The sequence below is a fragment of the Cryptotermes secundus genome, unplaced genomic scaffold (assembly GCF_002891405.2).
Source record: "Cryptotermes secundus unplaced genomic scaffold, Csec_1.0 scaffold77, whole genome shotgun sequence".
Classification (NCBI taxonomy): Eukaryota; Metazoa; Arthropoda; class Insecta; order Blattodea; family Kalotermitidae; genus Cryptotermes; species Cryptotermes secundus.
In genome coordinates this window covers 344441-366144 of record NW_019739940.1, presented here as the reverse complement: position 1 = coordinate 366144, position 21704 = coordinate 344441, and the positions used below count along the sequence as shown (strand labels likewise).

The following is a 21704-nucleotide window of genomic DNA, read 5'->3' as shown; positions in this document are numbered from 1 at the left end:
GTGTATGCCGTACAGAACTATTAGGCTTATTTTGGACTCTATCCATCGTCTGGTATATAGAAGACAAAAAGCCACAACGTTTCGGAGACTGGATCTGTCTCCGTCCTCAGGTGGATGGGGCAGGATAAACCTGCTCAGTTGGGCCTATTAAAAAGAGCTAGTCTCATTCACTGGACAAACTAGCTCTTCCTAACGGGCCCAACTGAGTAGGTCTATCCTGCCCCATCCACCTGAGGACGGAGAGAGATCCAGTTTCCGAAACATGTGGTTTTTTGTCTTCTATATACCAGACGATGGATAGAGTCCAAAATAAGCCTAATAGTTCTGTAAGGTTCAGGTGCTACAGTGTTGTATTAGGCTTATTTAATTTGTGGATCCTTTGTGTTAGAAGCATCCTCATAGTAAAACCAGGTTGTGAAGCACAGGGTTGACATGCAGGTTGTATGAATGTGTGATGATTTGAGTACACATATTTCCCGATATGAATTGTGTTATTATGTGATCATTAATGTGGGAGAAGCATTTTCTAGTCTGGGCGTGTACATGCTAGATATGTACTACACTGTGCATTTGGTCAATGTAGACTGATTACCAAAACATCACATAACTACTATATACATGTATGGACATGAAGGTAGATCAGAATAGGATTGGTTCCTCTGATACGGTGCTAGTATTTCTTTGAGAATAAAGATTGGTATACATTATTGATAGTGAAATGTGTCATTTCTACATTGCTGTTATATGTTCAAGCAAAAGAGTTTTTGAAATAAGTCATTCTCGAGAGGTGGCATTGAAGTTCATAGTAAAAAAATTTATGTTTCAGTTTGTCTTTTTCATTTCAAGCCTAAAGAAGAAAATGTTGAATTTGGAACGAATACCAGATCAAATAGGATACCTTCTGTTAGCAGAAGATGGTGCCGTTATTTCGGTCAGTATAATGGTCTTGTATGTTNAGCAAAAGAGTTTTTGAAATAAGTCATTCTCGAGAGGTGGCATTGAAGTTCATAGTAAAAAAATTTATGTTTCAGTTTGTCTTTTTCATTTCAAGCCTAAAGAAGAAAATGTTGAATTTGGAACGAATACCAGATCAAATAGGATACCTTCTGTTAGCAGAAGATGGTGCCGTTATTTCGGTCAGTATAATGATCTTGTATGTTGCATAAGTGGTGCTGGAATGCATGAGGAAATTTTTAAAGAAAATATATATTGGCTGCAAAAACTCGACTACTATGCATAATTTTGTGTAATTATACCCTTGCATAAAAGAGTTAAGTAATTTGGCCACATCTGTGTGCAGAAGTTTCAATCATCATCATCATCATTTATTAGTTCACCATAGATCCATTAAGAAATTACATTCTCTGGATGTGGTTATTGTCGTGACAGCTTTAATACATAATTCAGTAATGCATTAGTCAGCAGCACATACGTAGTAATGTAATAGATACATTGTAAGACATTAAAAGATATATATTAAGCATAAACCTGTATTATACAATATCGATACACTCAAATGTGTTTACATTTGTAATTAAAATACTCATTCAAAGAATAAAAATAGTTCACATATAAAAATCTCTTTAGGGCAAACCCAAAGGATTTTTGATCATTGGATAACTGTTTGAGTTTCCTAGGTAAGTGGTTATAAATCTTTTTGCCTGATTAATAAGTTCCCTTCTGAACTTTAGTGAATGAAGTACTCAAGGGAAATAGATTAATATGTTGTCTGGTTTCAATATTATGGACCTCAGTATTTCTTGTAAACAAATATGTTATATATATATATTGAGAGCACAAGGGCAGAATTTTTATTTCCTTAAAAGAATCTACATGAATCTCTTTTCTTTATACTTATCATGATCCTTATAACATTCTTTTGGACCCTAAAAAGTTATATGGTATAGGAAGAATTACCCCATTGTGACTCGGTTGATAATTTTTTAAGTTTGGTTGGTTCGTTTATGAAAATTCCTGCAGTGGTCACATACACATATAATTGTTTCCAGAATTAGGGGTGTCATTCATAGCTTTGTGCCTTCTGTATTTGTGTTTTAATAATTTGTTTATATGCTCTCTTATTAGTGGGTTCTTCAGTTAAATTCTGATCTACAGAGGCACTGGCTGGTTTGTACCACTCCTTGTGAAATGTTGCTTGTCGTGTTATTGCTGCTGTAGTTTTTTACAGAAGATTTTGTGTGTACTGTGGGAGGAGCTGCATGCCCACATAGCGACTGCAGATGTAGCCAAAATTCCACTGAATTATTACACACAGTGGCATCTGTGGAACAGTGGGAACTGATAATCTTGTATTGCAACATCCTGTTGCAGTGTATTCCAGTTTTTGTACTCTCACTTCACAGTCCCCATGCAACTTTGTCTGTATGTTAAAATTCTCCTTGCCTCTTCCTACTATTTAATATACATGTTTTGGCCTAACTGGGCATCATCAGGTTTCGTAGATGAAAACTGCTTCTGTGTTGTTGCAATGTTGTATTCTGCATTTATGAGTAACATACAATGCTTATAAAATATTTTTTGAGTTATTCAGATTATAATGCTCTGGTTACTTCTGTTATACACACTTGTGTATGCAGCTACAGACAGCACAAAGGAAAGAAAACAAAACACTAAAGAATATACACCAAATGTGTGTGCATTACTTGTAAAATGCAAACTACAGCAGTGTAATAACAAGACTGGAGTTTTCATGTACAGTCTCATACACCTGATGATGGCCAGTTAGGCTAAAACATGTAGTGTTAAATAAATAAGTCAAATAGACTTCAAATTGTGAATTTTAATATACAGACGAAGTTTCACAGGGACGTTGAAGTAAAAGTGCTAAAACTAATAGGAGCTTTAGGCTCCATATTGTTTGGAAGTAAGATATTGTCACATGATTGAGTGTGATTGTAGACAGGACTTGGGTTGGAAATCGGATTTATTGGACTCTTAACCATCTCGTGGCTACAAATAACTATGACAGTCTCACTGAGTTACACACTCCAAAGATAAGTGTAACTGTATGACACATAAAGTCTTCTCTGTCTTCACTAGTCATTGCTTGGTAATGGCTTCCAACAGTGGGCATTCCCCTTCCTCTGGATTTCTGAACTGCCTTGGCCTCAGCTGCCGGCTTATTACATCTCACAACTGCAACTCTCAATTGACTCAACAATAACTGTCAAAGTCAAAGTTACGTTGCAACTGACGGTCAGTCAGTCAGTAAGTCTTGGGGCTCGTGACCAGCTATTAATTATTACTGTTTGACACAGTATTATTTTTGTGGGGCGCCCTCTCTGATGAGAGGACGGGTCTGTCTTTTGCATATGCTTCTGGCCCTTGCCAGCGCGGTCTTTCTTGGGTCCGAGTTCTTTGGGACTCGCAACCATATTTTACTGTCTCAGATTTGAGACTTCCCTTTTCGTCACCTCCTACGACTCACAGGGTCACGGTGGAGGTATTCGACCCCGCCTCCACACAGGAGAACAACAACTGAATTACTAGTCCTCATTATGTAGCCCTGGCACTGACCACACAGAGAGCATCTCTCCATTATTGTGTGTTCTCTCATCCCTAGCAACGGCTGTTGTACTGTTGCCAGTTTTCATGGCTGTTACTTGGCAATGGGTCTACAAGTCACAACATTTAAATGTTCCTGTACTACAGTGAGGATGGGGACAGCACTTTGGTTCGAGGTATAATGATAATAGAATTGAAAGAAAAAGTTATAGTAATTGGTCACTTTGACTGTACATGTGCACTACATTGTCGCTGAACATTAAGGCACTGTTTCACGTGTTGCAGTCTGGTGGAGAGTTGGAGAATGACGAGCGTATTGCCAATGTTATTTATGGGCTGGTCACCTTGACTGATAGACTTGACTCAGCAGTTCAAGAGGATGGGTACAAGAGAATTTCTGGTATGTTGCAGACAGCGACACAGAAAGCAGTTCATTTATAGTTCCTCTGCTGTATTATGGGCACATGTGAAAATGGCTTATTTGGTATGGGATAAGATCAAGATGAGAATGGGGGGGGGAGGTTATCTGTACTATGCCAGTGCTTTCACTGTAATCACAGTGTATCACACTGGTGACCTGGTGTCAGTGCAACAACCATGTGCTGCTTATCTGTATTGTTATTAGAATCTTGTTTTCCATGAAAGCTTCTAGACCATTTTATTTAAAAAGAAAATTTATTCGTGGGCAGAGCAGGGAAGAGTAACCAATTTAGTTCGCAAGTTGATTCATGCTAGTACCAGAATTAGTTAATCTGAAAATTCTTGAAGTTTGTGATAGAGTAATTAGTCTTGAAGTCAAGGTCAGGACTGTTTTTACAATTTCATGATAAAAATTCAAGACTCATTGCATTGTTCTCGCAACAGAATGCCTTGCCAGGCACACTGGGTATAATCCCGATGTTTCATTTACTAAATAGAAGGTAAGTACTATGTATATGAAAATAGTCATCCACACTGAAAGGGGGGAGTATATTTTTAGTGTCATGGAGTCTGAAATGTAGTGTATGTGTTTGGGGAGGGTGGGGGCATCATGGAGAGTGTGGAAACAAAGGAGTATGTAGAGTTGCTGCAAAACTTGAAAGGAAGGAATCAGTTAGAGTAGGTGAGGGATAAATATTAAATTTAATTTTAGGATAATAGGATGTGATATGTAAAATGGTTTGAACTGGCACAGAATAGGATCCAGTGGTGGACTTCTGTGATTATGGGATGGAAGCTTTGAAAGCATAGAATTTATTCAGCAGTTGTACAGGATCTGCAAAAAAGAATGCTGTGATTTCAAACACCTGCAACTTGGGAACAGAAACAGATATGACAATGCTGGTATTTACAGTGTAATCATAAACAGTTTTGCTGACACAAGTTTTGTATGCATCCCAGCTGTGATTAAGTGGAGGGTGCAATCAGTACAGTGTCCACTGTTCATCACAAAGCACAGACTGTGTTATGGTACACAAATTTTGAGTTCAGTGTGAATTTAGATGTGAGTATGGTGTGAGCACTCTTGATGACTAGAGCAGCAGGAGATGGTATGAGCAATTTAGACAGACTTTCAGTGTGGGAAAAGACATCTATTCTGGAAAATGATGCTTCCACATCTCACAAACAACAGCAGTCTTATTCAACTGAACAGTGAGTGCACCTGTTCATTTTGCTTACATTGTGAGTGTCTGAATGTGAATTTCCTGAGTCGATGGATAGGAAGAGGAGAATCAATTTCATGGCTGCCCCTTCATTCCCTTGAACTTGTGCATTTGGACTGTTTTCTTTGTGGCTGTGTGGATGACAGGTATAGAGCCAAAGAGTGAATGTGCTGGGTGAAGTACAGATCACTGAAGCAACTGCAAATGTTAAAAAGGACATGTAAACAGCACCCCTTACAAGAGATGGACTATAGGTGGGATGTATGCAGACCTACAGATGGGATTTACTGTGAAATGTTTTCCAATTAACTTCTCTGCTTGTTAAATGATACAAACTCCGTCCTAAGTGCAAACAATATATATTATATGTCCTTGATCTTGTTCTTTCTACACTACATGTTTCGGCCTCTATCGGCCATCATCAGGTGTATATTCTTAACGTTGCTGCCACACTGAACCCAGTCTAAAATTTAACATTTAAAAACACAATGTCACATTCTTCGTATTATCAACATCTACATCGTTGATATGTGTCTGGTATGTAGATTATGTTGCCCACGTCAAATTTGATATTCTTGTAGTAGCACTCTAAAAATCTTTAGTTATGATGTTTTAAAACCTTTTAAAATTTTTCACTAAATTTTAAATTTAAAATTTAAAATTCTTAGGGTTACTCGCCCTATGTCTAAGTGCTGGAGCAGCTAGTTCTTGTTTTCACACTGTACAGGTGTTATCTGTAATATACAAATATTCGATTTTGAATTGTTTCATATTTGGTCCGTTACACTATCAATCACAAATTGTCAATGAATAATCCGTCGAGTGTAACAATGTTTTTAGGTCACTTATTTATTTCACTCGCCTTACATGTTTCGGTTTAAAATAAACCATCATCAGAGGCACGTTTACAAACACATGAAACCACTGGCGCTGTATAATTTACACAGTATGTAAGCTGCGTGAACACTGCTACAGATGTCGGAGTGTAAAAGCACAACACTTTCTAGTAGCGTTGAATGCACGTACAATTCTTGCATTCCATCCGAAGAATGCCCTCAAATTGAGCCGTCAATGTTAAAATATTTAAAAGTTTAAAACATTTGAAATAAAATGTCCGGGCCATGTTCCCCCCCCTTTTTTTTTATTATAGTTGGTTATGAATATGAAATTATATTGTGCGTGTTTTATATAGAAGTCTATGTACTTACTTAATGTTACTTTTGAGTTCTGTTTTGTGCGTTGAGGGACTGATTTGTGGTGTGTTGTGTGGAGTATCTATAATCCCTGTTCCCTGTGACGTATTTATGAGTGTGTACTCATGTCTTAGCCTGATTCAGGACAAATGCATATAGGATATTGGTGGGAAAGCCAGAAGGAAGGAGACCACTGGGAAGTCCAAAGAAATGGGTGGGTGGACAATATTAGAATGGTTCTTAGGATGGGACGGTATGGATTGGATTGATCTGGCTCAGGGTATGGACTGGTAGAGGGCTCAAGTGTACATAATGTACCTTCGGATTCCATAAATTTGGGAAGTTCTTGAGTAACTGTACAATTGGCAGCTTCTCAAGAAGGGCTCAGCTCCATGAGTGAGTGAATGACCAATGTAATAATAGTTTCATCGGCATGTTGTTACGCCTTCCAAGAATGGGTGTTTACTTACTGGCAGACATGTAAAGGCATCATATAAATATACATTTGAGTCACACTGGATGGTGTCAAATCATTCTATAATGTATAACTATTGTGACATACGAGAATGAATAATGTTAAAAAAGGGTGTGTACAGTTTATGTCCTTCTGTTTCATTCGTATTTCTTATGATCTGTTACAGTTGTGTATGATGATCACTGCTATGTTATCTGTCTCTCTAACAAGAAGATTCATGTAGTGAAACGAAAATTCTCCCTGAATGAGACAGAACCTGCAGTTGCCTAGCTGTGGCTAATGTGAAGTGTTTCAGTGTACAAAGGTAACTCAGTTTCTAACTGAAGCTGTAACTGGCGGAACTGTTGATTATGTGACAGTCTGCTCTGACCAGTTTTGATGTTACTGACAGTTACAGATCCTTTACCTCCTGTGAAGGTGACAAATTTTGACAAACTGATGAAGTGTGGTGTACATATGAGGGCTGTCCGAATTGAAAGGTACAGCACCAAATTACATCAGTATATTTATTGCAAAAGAAAACTTTAATAAAGTCAAGAAACAGTACATACTAATGTTTATTTTTCCAAATAGTCACCTTTAGCATTGAGACATTTATCCCATTGTTTTATGATGGCATTCTTTCCGAGGGATGTGAAGTCTTGCACAGCTGTTTTTTTGCAGTGTGTTTTGGTCCTTAAATCTTTTTCCTGATAAGAAATTCTTAAACGGCCCGAAGAGATAGAAATCCAATGGCGCTCGATCAGGACTATGTGATGGATGCTGCAGACTTTCCAACTTTCACTTTTTCAACCAGGCCACTGTATGGGCTGAAGTGTGAGGTCATGGCTCTGTGTTTCTGTGGACCATCATTCAGTGCTTTTTGGCCATCTTTAAATTTGTTGCAGCACACAGACACTTCCTTTTGGATGAAAACTTTGTGATTGTAAACACACTCTGACTCACTCCTGCTTGCAGAAATCTGACCACTATGCAGACCTCAAACTTGGAATAATTTTCAGTCACACCAGCCATTTTGTTTGCTTGTAAAGCTTTGATACATGGATACTATACGAAACCATCGCAGCTGTTTCTCTACCCAACATACCAATATGTGCAAGTGACAATGATATGTCACATGCAGGCCCTTGTATAGAATTGCTGGGTTTTTGGACTCAAACTGCCCTTGTATTACACCATTCATGAAATTAGTCATTATGGCCAAAAATTGTTTTGGCTTGTGAAGCAGTGATTTCCAGAAATTTGAAATCTTGTTGAATATATGTGAATGAATATTATTGTGAGATTTTTCCCCTTGTTTATAATGTTCAGAGAGGAACGTGTGATAATATTAAATTACATCAGATGTTAGTTTGTACTTCTCTTCAATTTATTTATTGCTGGTGTATGAAAATATATAACTGTTAAAATTTCAGTTTCGTTGTTATACTGTGTTCTAAGGTGTGCTGAATCATGTATTTACACTACTTGTGTCTTATAACGTCTGTGTGAGCTTGTACTGATGTTTCATTACGATGTTGAACATGTTATGTTGGTTATCACTCTCCCTAGTATGTTTTTATTCTTCTATCAATTTATTGACTTTATTAAAGCAATATATGTGGAAGTTTTCTTTTATATTCATGATGCTTCCTTTTTTCGCATTTTCAGCCATTTCCGTTACTGTCATGGGTCCATACCGGTGGCGTTTATTTAGTATATATTCGTCTTTGTTTAATCTATATTTCTTATGTGTTCCTTATATTTTGTTGTTAGATTTCTACCAGTTTGGCCAATGTATACTTTTTGACAGCTTTGGCAGGTTATATCACTGTTATCAACTTAATATAAAATTTTATCCAGTATCATACTCTCAAGGTTAAGTCCATATACAAACGAAATTACTTGGGATCATCAATGTAGGTTTCAACATAACAGATAAACTGTTGATCATATCTTTTGCATTCTTCACATGTTGTTGTATGTGTACAATATTCTGATAAGAGTTCGGGGTACCCATGAAACTAGTTAATCTGATTAAAATGTGTTTAAATGAAATCCATACTAAAGTCATTATAGGTAAATATTTGTCTGATAATTTTCCTATCCATAATGGCCCAAAGCAAGGAGGTGCTTTATCGTCACTGCTTTTCAACTTTCCTTTAGGATATTTCCTTAGGAGGGTCCAGGAAAATCAGGTTTGACTGAAATTAAATGGACACATCAGCTGTTGGTGTTAAGTTCGTCACACCTAATGTGCATTCAGTTGTTTATCTTCATGACAGCACATAAAAATGATCAAGTGAACTAACGTTTCGGAGGAACATACCGCCTCCATCTTCAGGATCAAAGAATATGCCGAGCAAGAAGCCAGCGTGAAAGCGGGTGGGAAGCAGCCCAGACTGTCATCAGACTACACAGTGTTGTATTCCAGAAGATAATAGTCTTCATAACCATCTCAAATCCTACACAATGTTATTACAATTACAAGCCGTACCACTGCATCATTCTTCAAGACATAGCAGAAGTGAAACGTAAATTAATTTCTACTGACGTTGAAGCCTGTGGAAAGCAAAGTAATGGTGGATATTTTGCAAGTGCACCTTGTTACAGTGGTTTGAGAAGAAAACTTTCATTTTTCCTGAAATGCGGCACATGGTAGTATAGTTGGTTGAGGCACAATGCTACAAGCCGGAAGTTTGGGAGTTCAATTCCCGATGAGGTCATTGAATTTTCCAGTTGACTTAATCCTTCCAGCCACACTATGGCTCCTGGGGCTGAAGGGCGGCAGGTGCATAAGACTGACATCCTCACCGCCATCTGTGGGCTGATTGTCTAGAAAACATGGGAGCCTCCACGATCTGTTACAGGGATAGCTTTCCTTTACCTTTTTGTTACACCCGACTTCCACTGGATTTGTCCACCTGAAACGTCACCAGATTCCGCTTCCATTGTAAGCGTTTAACAAACGCTGAAATTCAGAAATAAGATTTACCTCCGGGCCCTACTCAAAGAGACAATATCTAGTCTCAGAAGGACAAGAACAAAATATTATCAGACGAACCACGTGAGACGTGGCGTGTTAAGGCTAAAGAGAAGGAAGTGACATTTGGAATTCAGAGAACGTAGGAGCGAGTTGCCTGAGCGGGCAGCGAAATTGTGCAGCTCACATTCCAGTATTATAATAATGACGATCACAGTGTCCTATGCAGATTAGAGGACTTGAGATGAGTCGATGCCCGGTCCAGGCAGGCGTACGTAAGAAATTTCGAGACTTGGCGACCCAACCGTGGATCCTGTCCCACCGGTTGACAAAACGCTCAAGTAAACAGCTGTTGTCCATGCCTGAAATATGTTTGTCGTCAGGAGGCGACGTAGGTCGTGGTGTCACATTAGAAATTCACAAGATTCTAAACAACGGATGTAATGCCGTGTAGTAGGGCAAAGTTCACCGACGTTTCGGAGGATCATATCGCCACCATCTTCATGGTCAGATACTGAGTTAAGTAAGATACCAGCACGAAGTGGGTAGCAAGCAGATTCTGTGTTCAACATAAGCTGGTTAGGTCGCCTACTGAAAATATAGCGTAGCCTCTGAGATGTTTTAGCCAGAGAATAATGGCCATTCTATGAAGGAATAATGTCTTTCAGTTGTGTCAGCAACTTACTATTAGTTCTGTCATCGCATTTCGTCTATATAAGCATTATATCTTTTGTACACATGTATTTCCATCTTAAGTGCAACATGATGTCACGAATTTACTAGTTAGCGTGACTAATAAGAATGGGTTCTGGATTGATGCATAGATTTATTGGACACTCACAAGACATCAACTACAAATAATTACAACACTCTAAAGATTACTGTAACTATAGCACAAAAATAAAGTCTTCAATGCCTGCTTGGAAACGAATCTTACCTGGTTAACACTCCAACTGTTCAAAGTCAAAGTCACATTGTGACTGACGGTTGGTCAGTCAGTCAGTCAGTCAATCTTGGTCTCGAGCCCAATGTGGGGCTTATGACCAGATATTTATTACTGTTTGACAGTTTCGATCTTGTTCTTGTGGGGCGCCCTCACTGACGAGAGGGTGGGTCTGTCTTTTGTACTACAAGTATTGAGTCTGAGTCTCATTTTGCGACAAATTTTCAAATGCACTGCCTTTTATAATTGCTGGAGAACCTAATAGACGTAGATCACCGCCTCCAAGGGTTTGATTACTGTGTTTCACGAATGCGTTGCCTCGGATATCATGTATTAATTTGGGGCAACGCTTTCATTCCTCCAAGAGTATTCGTTGTAGCGAGATGATCATACTCGCTTCTGCGATTATTAAGGTATTTAGGCTGTGTTTATCTAGTCGTTGCCTAGTAAATTATTATATCCATCGAAATATTAGATAATAAATTGCATTTAAGATGGAAATATACGTATACAAAAGATATATTAATGCAACAGGATGCTTAAATACAATATAAGCTTTATATGCTATTCTACAACATGGGTCTGCCATCATCAGGTAAAATGAAGAAAGCAGTCTTCTGGGATTTGGCACCGTGTATATGTGGTGTTAACCGACGTTCCTCCGAAACGTCGGTTAACACCACATATACACGGTGCCAAATCCCAGAAGACTGCTTTCTTCATAGTCACCGCCGTGAAAGCCTCAAATCTTACATCAGGTAAAATGTTTACACTCACTCTCTACTTTGCTGATATTGGTCAATGTTTATGATTGGGCGAAGTCATACGTCTGTCAGTGTTAATGCCAACATATAAAACTATAGGAAAATTAAAATACTAAACTTACCTTTGTATGAACAATAACCCTCTGCTGGAAGAACGAAGGAACTGTTAAAATTGAACAGAAACCAGTTACAGTGGGTGGTAGGACCACTTACAGGACTCTTTTTCCAAAATGTGAGTGACAGTTATATGTGCGAAATGTTTGTTGAGGCAATAATCTACAAGGCGGAAAGTCGCGGGTTCGAGCCCCGATGAGGTGGATTTTTTCCAATTTAGCTAATCCCTCCAGCCGCCTTATGGCCCTGGGGTCGACTCAGCCTCTAACAGAAATGAGTACCCGGAATCTTCCGGGTGGGTAAAGGGCAGCCGGCGCATAAGGCTGACAACCTTACCGCCATCTGTGAAAGGACTGTCTAGAGAAATGTGGGAGCCTCGACGTCTCACAGCCCTATGGGCCTTCACGGCCTGTTACAGGAACAGCTTTACCTTTATTTTACCTAGAAAAAGATGAATCGGATGTGAATCTCTAGCACAGTAGAAATTTACCGACGTTTTGGAGGAACATATTGCGTCTATCTTCAGGATCGAATCGTGTTACAGACAACCAACATACAAAGAGTAATCCTCAATCACATTGCTTGCATCTCGCTTTGCTAGGGGGCACGCGGTAGTGTAGTTGGTTACGGCACTATGCTACAAGCCGGAAGTTCACGGGATCGAATCCCGATGAGGCCATTGGATTTTTTTCAATTTAGTTAATCCTTCCAGCAGCACTATGGTCCTGGGGTCGACTTAGCCTCTAACAGAAATGAGTACCAGGAATATTCTTGGAATGTTCTTGGGGGTAAAGGGCGGCCGGCACATAAGGCTGACAACCTTGACGCCATCTATGAGCCGATTGTCTAGAAAATGTGGGAACCTCAACATCTCACAACCCTATGGGCCTCGACGGCCTGTTACAGGGATACCTTTACTTTACTTTTTATTCGCTTCGCTTACCCCTCCTGAAGATGGAAGCGGTATGTTCCTCCAAATGCCGGTGGAATTCTCCCACGCGGCAGAACGTAACATTCCAGAAGACTGCCATTGCTTGAGCTGGACGGGCAGAAACCAGTTTTCTGAAAGCGGCCGGGGCCCAAAACCCGTGAGCACTTCCGACCTGCCATAAGCCCATATAGCTACCCACGTAAAGGTAAAGGGGGCAGCGTTAAACACAATAAAGACATGGGGGAGGGGGACTGAATTTATCGCGCCACGTGTGGGGATCATCAGTGTGGGTTTCGACATAACAGATCAACTACAGATCAGATCTTTTGCATTCGTCAGATATTGGAGAAAAAATGGGAGTACGATGAGACAGTACATCAGCTATTCATAGACTTCAAGAAAGCCTATGATTTAAGCCAGAAATGGCCGCAGGTAAGCATAAAAATTAGAATATACAAAACTATAATTTTAACTGTGGTTATGTATGGGTGTGAAACTTGGTCTCTGACATTAAGGGAGGAACCTAGACTAAGGGTGTTTGAGAACAGGGTGAGAATATTTGGACCGAAGAGAGATGAAATGAAAGGAGGCTGGAGAAAGCTGCATAATGAGGAGCTTCATAACTTGTACTCTTCTCCAAGTATAATTAGAATGATCAAGTCAAGGAGGTGGGCAGGTCATGTAGCACGAATGGGGGAGACGAGGAATGCGTATAGGATATTGGTGGGAAAGGAAGAAGGAAAGAGACCACTGAGAAAACCAAAGCGTAGGTGGATGAACAATATTAAAATGGATCTTAGACAGGATGGGATGGATTGGATTTATCTGGCACAGGGTAGGGACCAGTGGAGGGCTCTTGTGAACAGGGTAATGAACCTTCGGTTTCCATAAAATGCTGGGAAATTGTTGAGTAGCTGCAGAATTGGCGGCTCCTCCAGAGGGGCTCAGCTCCTTGAGTAAGTAAGTATTTAACCACGCTTTCAGCATCATATACGATGGACAGTCATTATTTTTTTATTGCTAGTGGGGTGGGACTAAGCCTCTTAGTCAGTAAGCAAGTCGCAAATGGAAGTAAAAAAGCTGTAATAGGTTCCCTGTTTGAATCACTAGGTAGCAGACGCGCAACTGCAAGGTCAGAGGCTGGTTTCAATAGTCAAAATGGCGACCGTGCTCGAGGAGTTACTACAGAAGAGCAATATTCTGTTGTGCTTCTTTTGTGGGCAAAAGGACTCAATACAAAGGATGTTCATAAGAATTTTTCCTGTTTACGGCTGGAAGTGTTTATCGTGTAAATTGTTTCATAACTGGGACGAGAAATTTTCTCAAGTACGTTCGAAAGCAGCAGATGATGCCTGATCAGGTCGCCCTGTTGAGATTGCAACAGAAGCAACTTTGCAGCGGATGGAAGAGTTGACTCGAGCTGACAGGCAGTCTAGCAACTGTACTAGGGTGTTCCCATGGTTTAGCACACAGTCATGATCGTTTGAAGTTTCGGAAAGTGCTCACCTAAGGTGCCAAGAGACGAAATGGCCCGAATGCAACTCTCCTTGCAACATCTTTTACAGTATGCAGATGAAGGAGAAGATATGCTTAACAGGATTGTTTGTGGACGAATCATGGGTGCATCACTACAAACCCGAATCAAAGCATGCTTCAGTGCAATGAAAACATCCCAGTTCAACTTCAACAAAAAAGTTTAATGTTATGAGTACACCATCAGGTGTGAAGGTTATGCTTACCGTGCCTGGGATTCTCACGGAGTGCTGCTAGCCCATTTTAAGTGTGGTGAAAATGTGAATTCTGCATTGTACTGTGAAGTTTTGTTGAAGCTTCAGGATGCAATTTGCAGAAAACGTCCAGGCCAACTAGCAAGAGGGGTTACTGCTTCATCATGACAATGGCTGACCCCCATACAGACCAACCAACTCAGGGGAGAATTCAAGAACTGCAGTGGGAACTTCTTGAACATCCACCTTACAGCCCGGACTTGGCCCCTAGTGACTCCCATCTGTTTGGTCCTCTAAAATACCGCCTGCGTGGGAAACGTTCCTCTGATGACGAAGATGTTGAAACGGAGGTGCGGAAGTGGCAGAGACGAAAGTCAAAAGACTTGTATGCTGCTGGTTTTGACGCACTTGCGAAGCGACGGAACAAGTGTATCAGTGTTGGTGGAGGATATGTCGAGAAACAATTTTCTTCCCAGGTTCGAATATCAAATGTTTTATATCCTTTTGTGCCCCATTTACTGACTCTCCCCCGTACAGCACCGGATGGTAGGATGGCTGATGATGATTAGGGAACGAAATGGTCTAGCCTGATCGAGGTTATGTCGCAGCATTTGCCAGGAGGAATGAGGAAAACCATACTTAGTCAGGATAGTCTGTATCAGGCATTTCCCAAGTACAGGTCTTAAAGCGTTGCCTCTAGAGTAATGTTTCGCAGCCGATGTGCCGCGAATTTTTTATTCTTCAACATTGAATATGGGAGCGACATGTTCCCCCGAAACGTCGGTTAACACCACATATACACGGTGCCAAATCCCAGAAGACTGCTTTCTTCATAGTCACCGCCGTGAAAGCCTCAAATCTTACATAAGCACAGGAACTTTACCTTCTAATTTTATCGTCCGGTGCGTTTGACCCGTCCACGTGCGGGACGGGTGAAGAGACGTCAAGGACCACTGGTTGATGCGGATGGCGCATTCTTAATTTTCACTAGACTGAGAAGATTCGTCAGCTTCAAGTCTCGGTCGCTTTATCGCAGTGGTAAGAGCCTCGATACCACTGGATACGAGTGAGAAATTTTGCACAAGGGGTAATGCTTTTCTCTTGTATTTGGGCGGTGCTGACACCGTCAGTCTAACTGAGATTTTCCTTGGTTTTCCTCAGTCCTTCCAGGCGAATTCTGAGATAGTGCCTTTAATTAGTTTACAAGAGATACTATTCGAACACTTAGAGTAACCGTTACCTTACATACTCGTATGAACTGTCCACACTTCAATCTTGCTCACGGCCACGAATCCCACGATCCCTGCATGTCTGAAGAAGCCTCTCTGCGTCAGAAAGTTGCTGTGTCTATGACCGATCGTATTCCTGTCGATGGGTGATACTCATGATTCATATTCTGGTAGCCCAGGCTAATGATGTCGCCCGAGGGACCTCCTATCTTCAGTGAGATGTGGGGTTTTCTAACTTCATCGAAAATTCCATGCTAGTGCCTCAAATTTTCCACCGACCACATCCTTTCACATCCCTTCCAACTCACTATTCCCGAATCCCATCATTCGATGCTATGTAGGCTGAGTTAATGCCCATCACAGTGGCTGCGCAGTCTAAGGCATGAACTGTCTTCGCTCACTCGAAAGCTGGGATCGTGGGTTCGAATACCACTCAAGGCATGGGTGCCTGTGTGCATTTATTTTGTGTCTGTGTTTTTCTGTGTATAGGTAGCGGCCTTGCAACAAGCTGATCCCCCGTCCAAGGAGTCCTACCGACTGTGTATAGAATTATGAAATTGAAGCGGCCGAGGCCCAACATAGATAAGAGAGACTGAGTTAAATCAGTATACGTAAATTTGTCCCCATCTTTAATTAAGCAGAAGCCATGAAGGTGTCGCCCCTTTACCGCCTTATCCCCGAAGAAAGAGGTCTCAGTTTCAACTGAACACGAGGCTGGCGGGCTAGATGTGGTCTTGCTCTTGCCGGGAATCGAAGCCTGAATGTCCCATCAAGCAGACCGTGGCCAAGTCACTGTATTGAACGGTACTGAACAATGCGGACTGAAATAAACCAGCAAAGAACCGAAATGTATGCGCCTGGCAGTCCTGAGCAGACAAAAGCTAACGGTTTTCGTTGTTTGAAAGTAACGGTAGCTTCTTCTTAGCAATGTACGTGGATTCGCAAGGGACGCCACGATTTACGGCCCGTCTGCTCGTCAGAGAGGGTGACTGAGTCTGTAATGGAAAACATAAAAAGGTAAATAGATTCTAAAGGGTTCTGACGATGGTGTATAACATTCAGAATTACTGGGTTTATGGACTTTGTCCATCGTCCGGTATTCTAAGCGCCCCGCCGTGAAGACGTATGAGGGAGTAGAGGTATAGGTCCATCATTCTTGACCTCTTCACTAGATGGAGCTGAGCCGGCAGCTTCACGCCCCTGCCGCTTTACCCCCTTTCGATACCTACCGTATACGATGCTAGGTGGGCCCCACAGCCGGAGTGGACGTTATGGAGAATAGAAGAACTGTTGCCTCTACTGGGATTCGAATCCTGAATACTCGGTTGTCCAGCTCGTAGTCTAGTCACTATACTGGCTGAGCTATCCCGGCATATACATGGACATATACTCGTATTTACATACAAGGCACGCTGATGGAAAATACATACAATTTAATGCCCGTATTTGTGGAGACAAGAGCATTCACAGTACAGCGCTTCTTGTTCCACCAAAAATATCCAACATGTTTTGTTTCTGCGCAGTGGTTGTGCAAGATATCGGCCATCTTCGTCGCTTGTCAGAACGGCGAATGTTGTGCAAAATGGCTGACCGTATGTGATCCATCAATTGATCATTAAATTAAATACTGAGTAAATAAATTGCGCTCATGAAGAATCTTAGAGCAGATTAAATGTTGTGAATGCTTCCTACCATTTAGTTCAGAATCTTAAGTCGTGTCTAGCGACTGGCTACGGCTGGCAGACCGAGAGGTCCGACTTCGAGTCCCAGTAGGATCTAGAATTTTCTCTTCTCCACGTCGTCCAGACAGGTTCCGGGGCCCACCGCGCCTCCTATCCAATGGGTACCGGGGGATTTTCCTCCGGGGGTAAAGAGGCCTGGGCGTGTAGCTGATCACTCACATCCAACTAGTGCCGCGGTCAAGAATACATTGATTTATACAGCTACTCTCCCATAACCCTTCATGGCGTATTGCTTAATTAGTTAAGCATAGGAACAACGCTACCTGACCGTTTTATGTCTTCTAAAGATAAAAGATTAAATCTGAGTTCTAGGGCAACCCATATGTAATAAGACATCAGAACAACGACTCGTAACAATGTCAGACTACTGTCTCGAAGGGAAACCCAGATAATTTTCTGTTTCCCCATGGAAAACGTAGTCTCGCTCTCTTCCCCCTCGACCCATTCCCATTTCTCCACGCTTCATCACATTTTGCGGCTTCTAAGGGAGGGCTATGAAAGTAGACACCGTGAAGCTTGTAGCCTCAGGCTCCCCTTGTGTCACAACTGAAAGAACTGCTTCGCTCGATATCCTAAATATTTCTAAATATAATATATTTATATTTATATATATATTTATTTATATATAATAATATAAATAGTCCTGTGAGTGGATGCAAGACATTGTGATTCCGGGAGGAGCTACAGGGTAGGGTACGTCATAGCTTGTATAGACATCCTTACGGAAGAAAAGTCCCGTGTAAATATTTCTGAATTTCCCACGGCTTTACGAATATCGGAAATATGCTGGATTTATAATCTTGTAACTTTGTAATCATGATGGAAGGAGATGCGGCACTGGCTGATACTGAATGTTCGATGTCGCAGCACACGGATTAGTCAAATTATGAAATGTATAGCGCATTCATTCAGTTAGATGTAATGAATTCGCAAGCCGTAAGCAAGGCTCAGGTAGAAAAGTGCATTGGTCATGCGTCAGGCTTCTTTGCAACTTATGTTAAATTTCTTTGTGCCAGTCAATAACGAGTTATGCTCGAAGTGGTCGCAAAGTCCCAAGTATCTATTGATGTGAAACGTCCGTTATATTTGTCTGATTTTAACTTAAACTGGAATGTGTCCACAACTTGCAAAACTCTCCAGTAACAAATATCATGAAAATATGTTGAGCTGTATTCATTCGAGTTATAATATACTGTGACGTGTAGGGTGGTACGCGTGACGAGACTGACGGGGCCTAGTTCGGGATAATTGGATTTATTGGCACTTCGGTTACAACCTCTCTTAATCGCACTTACATTACAGGGCTATCACTGACTTACACTTCATAATTCACTGTTACACATTCCCAATATTAAACACGAAGGAAGTCTTTTAATCACACGATAAACTTTCCGTGGCTCTCTTGCAGCGAGAACTCACCTGAACGGAACTGCACTTAAACACACTCAAACACTGAAGACTGTTCTCTACGGAAACTTGTTTTACAGCCTCCGCACCGACCACGCACAGAAAACAGCCCTTATTGTTGTAGAGAAGTGTTTACCGCAACCTTGCATAGCGGCGACCGCGACGCTGACCGCATAGAAAACACCGCACTCCCATTGTTGCCTTGCGTGTTTTCGTTCGCGATGTGTTTAAAGGCGCGTCCATATTACTCGTGCTCGGGAGGCTTGTGCTCGTCGGGAGACTCGTCTGGCTTTTACTTGTGCCCGTAATTCTTCGTCCACACTACTTCAGTTGCTCGCCAGGCTTCGGCGCGTGAGGATCCGTATATTTACTCGTAGTGTGTATAGGCTGTAGTCCTATTTTAATTTATTGGCTATAGCTTTTAAATTAAAAATTTAAAATTTTCTTGTCTCGTGACTTGTCATATCGTCCACATTACTCGCGAGCATAGCGAGTCACACGAGCACGAGCAAGAGTAATATGGACGCGCCTTAGCGGTCAGTTGCCTAGCAACGCTCTGGTCATTCACGTTACAATACATACATACATACATACAGAGATAATAGGCGCAGTTTTGCAACTTATAATTGTCAATGAGACACAAAGAATCCTCGGCATAGTTTTCCATACTGTCACGTGTCTGGAATTCCGTGACGAATACTAACGGGTCCTCTGACACTTCTATTACAATTACAATTAATTATAGCAGTTCACAATCAATGACTAAGACTCGCTCCATTCCTTACTGGACTACTAGTGTCTTCTCTTCTGCGTGACCGACTTGCTTCTGATTTACGGATCGGTCACTTCTTCGGATGAAACAGCGCGGTCTACACAGCGTCAAGTTGTTACATGATTAATGAACAACGAACTGGAAGGGATGTGGAAGGAGGAGGTGGTGGGCTAATTCGAGGTTTAATCGCGGCACTTTCCTCAAGGAATCTCAGGGGCACGTAATAGAGAAGTTGGCTGAGGCACTTTGCTACAGTCTGGAAGGTCGCGAGTGCGATTCATGATGAAATCGTTGGATTTTTCAATTTACATAATCCTTCCAGCCGCACTGTGGCCCTGGGATCGACTCAGCCTCTAACAGAAATGAATACCAGAAATCTTCCTGGGAGTAAAGGGCGGCCGGCGCGTAAGGCTGAAAACCTCACCGCCATCTATTAGCCGATTGTCGATAAAATGTGGGAGCCTCGACGTCTTACAACCCTATGGGCCTCTACGGCCTGTTACAGGGATAGCTTTACCTTTGTTTACACCCGATTCCACCCGGCCCGTTCGCCTGAAACGTCGCCAGACTCAGCTTCCACTGTAAGCGTAAGACAGGTAAGTCACATGTTTGTTCAGAAAAAAAAAACCTTAACAGTTTCTTAAAACCTGCATTGTTACCCTCAAGTACAACTTCTGAGTTTTCCATCAATGAATAAATGTACTGTATTTAAAATACAGGCTCTACAGTGATATTTTGTTATTTAATTTCATTAGTATTGCTTATGTCATTAAACTTTCCAATGATTTGTGTTCCTTTTTGTCTTTTAGCGAATCCGGATTATCGCTTAATCTAGATAACCTCTGCCCCAGTTACTCCGGATTAGAGAAGGTTTACTGTAGCTGATTTACAGGAATCGAAATGAAATGGGGAGATTTATAAAACCACCAACGAAGACGCCACAAGCAACTCTTTAACACTCGTCAACTTATATGGGCAGTGTGTAGAACCGCTTCTAGGCAACTGCTCAGTAAACACGTTCCCGCGGCAACGGATACGCATGCAACAATAGAGATACTGTTGAAAACGGTGTCTTCTACTCAGTCCATGCAAAGGCGTTATAAGGTGAACAACTGAAGCAAGAATAGTTCAGTTGGAAGAAATCCGCCGTTCGAAGAGTACTTGATCACGGAAGCAAAGGAATAGCCATTGTTAGGAACCATTACCAGGAGACGTCTAGTAACACACTGAGCACAATAGTCTGTGTGCTCTAGTGATTTGTGAAGTGTGGAAAATAGCGATGGCGCTATAGTTAATTGTAATTACGCGTTATGTGTTAGAGTGTGCAATAAATCCGACTGAGAATCAAAACCCCGTCTAAAGTCACTCCGTACACGTGAAAATAAACTATCTTGATGCTCTTGGTGTGCGTGCGATGGAGACGGTCTCGGAAGCAGCTCTCTCACGATCTCACAGCACTGACTGGGAAGGGTACACCGTGCCTCCCTCTTGAGGGTCGAAGAATGAGCCAAGCTTCAGGTCATTCTTTTTTCACTCTGCCTTCTGTACGCTTGCGTATCTTACTTTCAGCCCTGAAGAAGGAGGCAGTACGTAAGTATAGGAACAAGTTAACTTATAACACATTTGTAATATATATATATATATATATACACACACACACAAACTTATTCTGGGCCAAAAAACAAGAAATTCCGGGAAGAACTACTCACCTTCTTTCCTCTGATACGACACGGACCGTATAGAAAACGAGTCGTATATCAGTTCTTATATAATTGTGTGTATTTATTGCAATGGTAACGTTTTTACCGAGCCGTTGCCTAGCAACGCTAGGGGAATACACATACTGTTAGTTCCTCGGAACTCTAGCCGTGGTAGAGGGGTCATACCATCTGTCGCGGGGCTGGGGGAGCAGTGTTATCAGTTTACGTCAGCGTGGGTACTACCAGTTTGCAATGTAGCGTCTTGGAGTGTGGTCAGGTGTATAGTACGTTGTGTATCTACTCCTGGTCTCCATAGGCAATGTTTTCCGCTCGAGGAGTAGCTCTGAACGTCACCACAGCAAGCGTACAGCTTCACGTGCTCCACAACAGCGTTTCCTTTCCGCGCGGCTAAGGTTAGGAGGCACTAACTGTACAGACACTCGGCCTGGTGGGAGGGATTTCTGAAGTACGCCGTTGATATGGGCTCAAGTGCCACGATTTACGAATCGAGTTTCATAATCACTGGTTAAGACCGTCAAAAGTTTGTTTGGGCTGGGAATTCACAGAGAGACAGACA

General features: G+C 41.5%; 2 protein-coding genes across 2 annotated transcripts in view; both read left to right on the top strand.

Moving 5' to 3' along the window:
• The window catches only part of LOC111872008 (ragulator complex protein LAMTOR4), a 9190-nt gene extending 735 nt beyond the window's left edge, over nt 1-8455 (top strand). The window contains exons 2-4 of the mRNA XM_033754476.1: nt 827-931; nt 3811-3925; nt 7003-8455. Of these exons, the coding sequence (XP_033610367.1) occupies nt 827-931; nt 3811-3925; nt 7003-7106 (324 nt within the window). The 3' untranslated portion in view covers nt 7107-8455. The remainder of the gene's footprint in view (nt 1-826; nt 932-3810; nt 3926-7002) is intronic.
• A 5992-nt stretch (nt 8456-14447) lies between these two features.
• On the top strand, nt 14448-14846 carry LOC111872007 (histone-lysine N-methyltransferase SETMAR-like). The gene has a single exon (XM_023865454.1). It carries the CDS (start codon nt 14448-14450, stop codon nt 14844-14846), a length of 399 nt encoding a protein of 132 aa, XP_023721222.1.
• Nucleotides 14847-21704: the final 6858 nt, after the last annotated feature.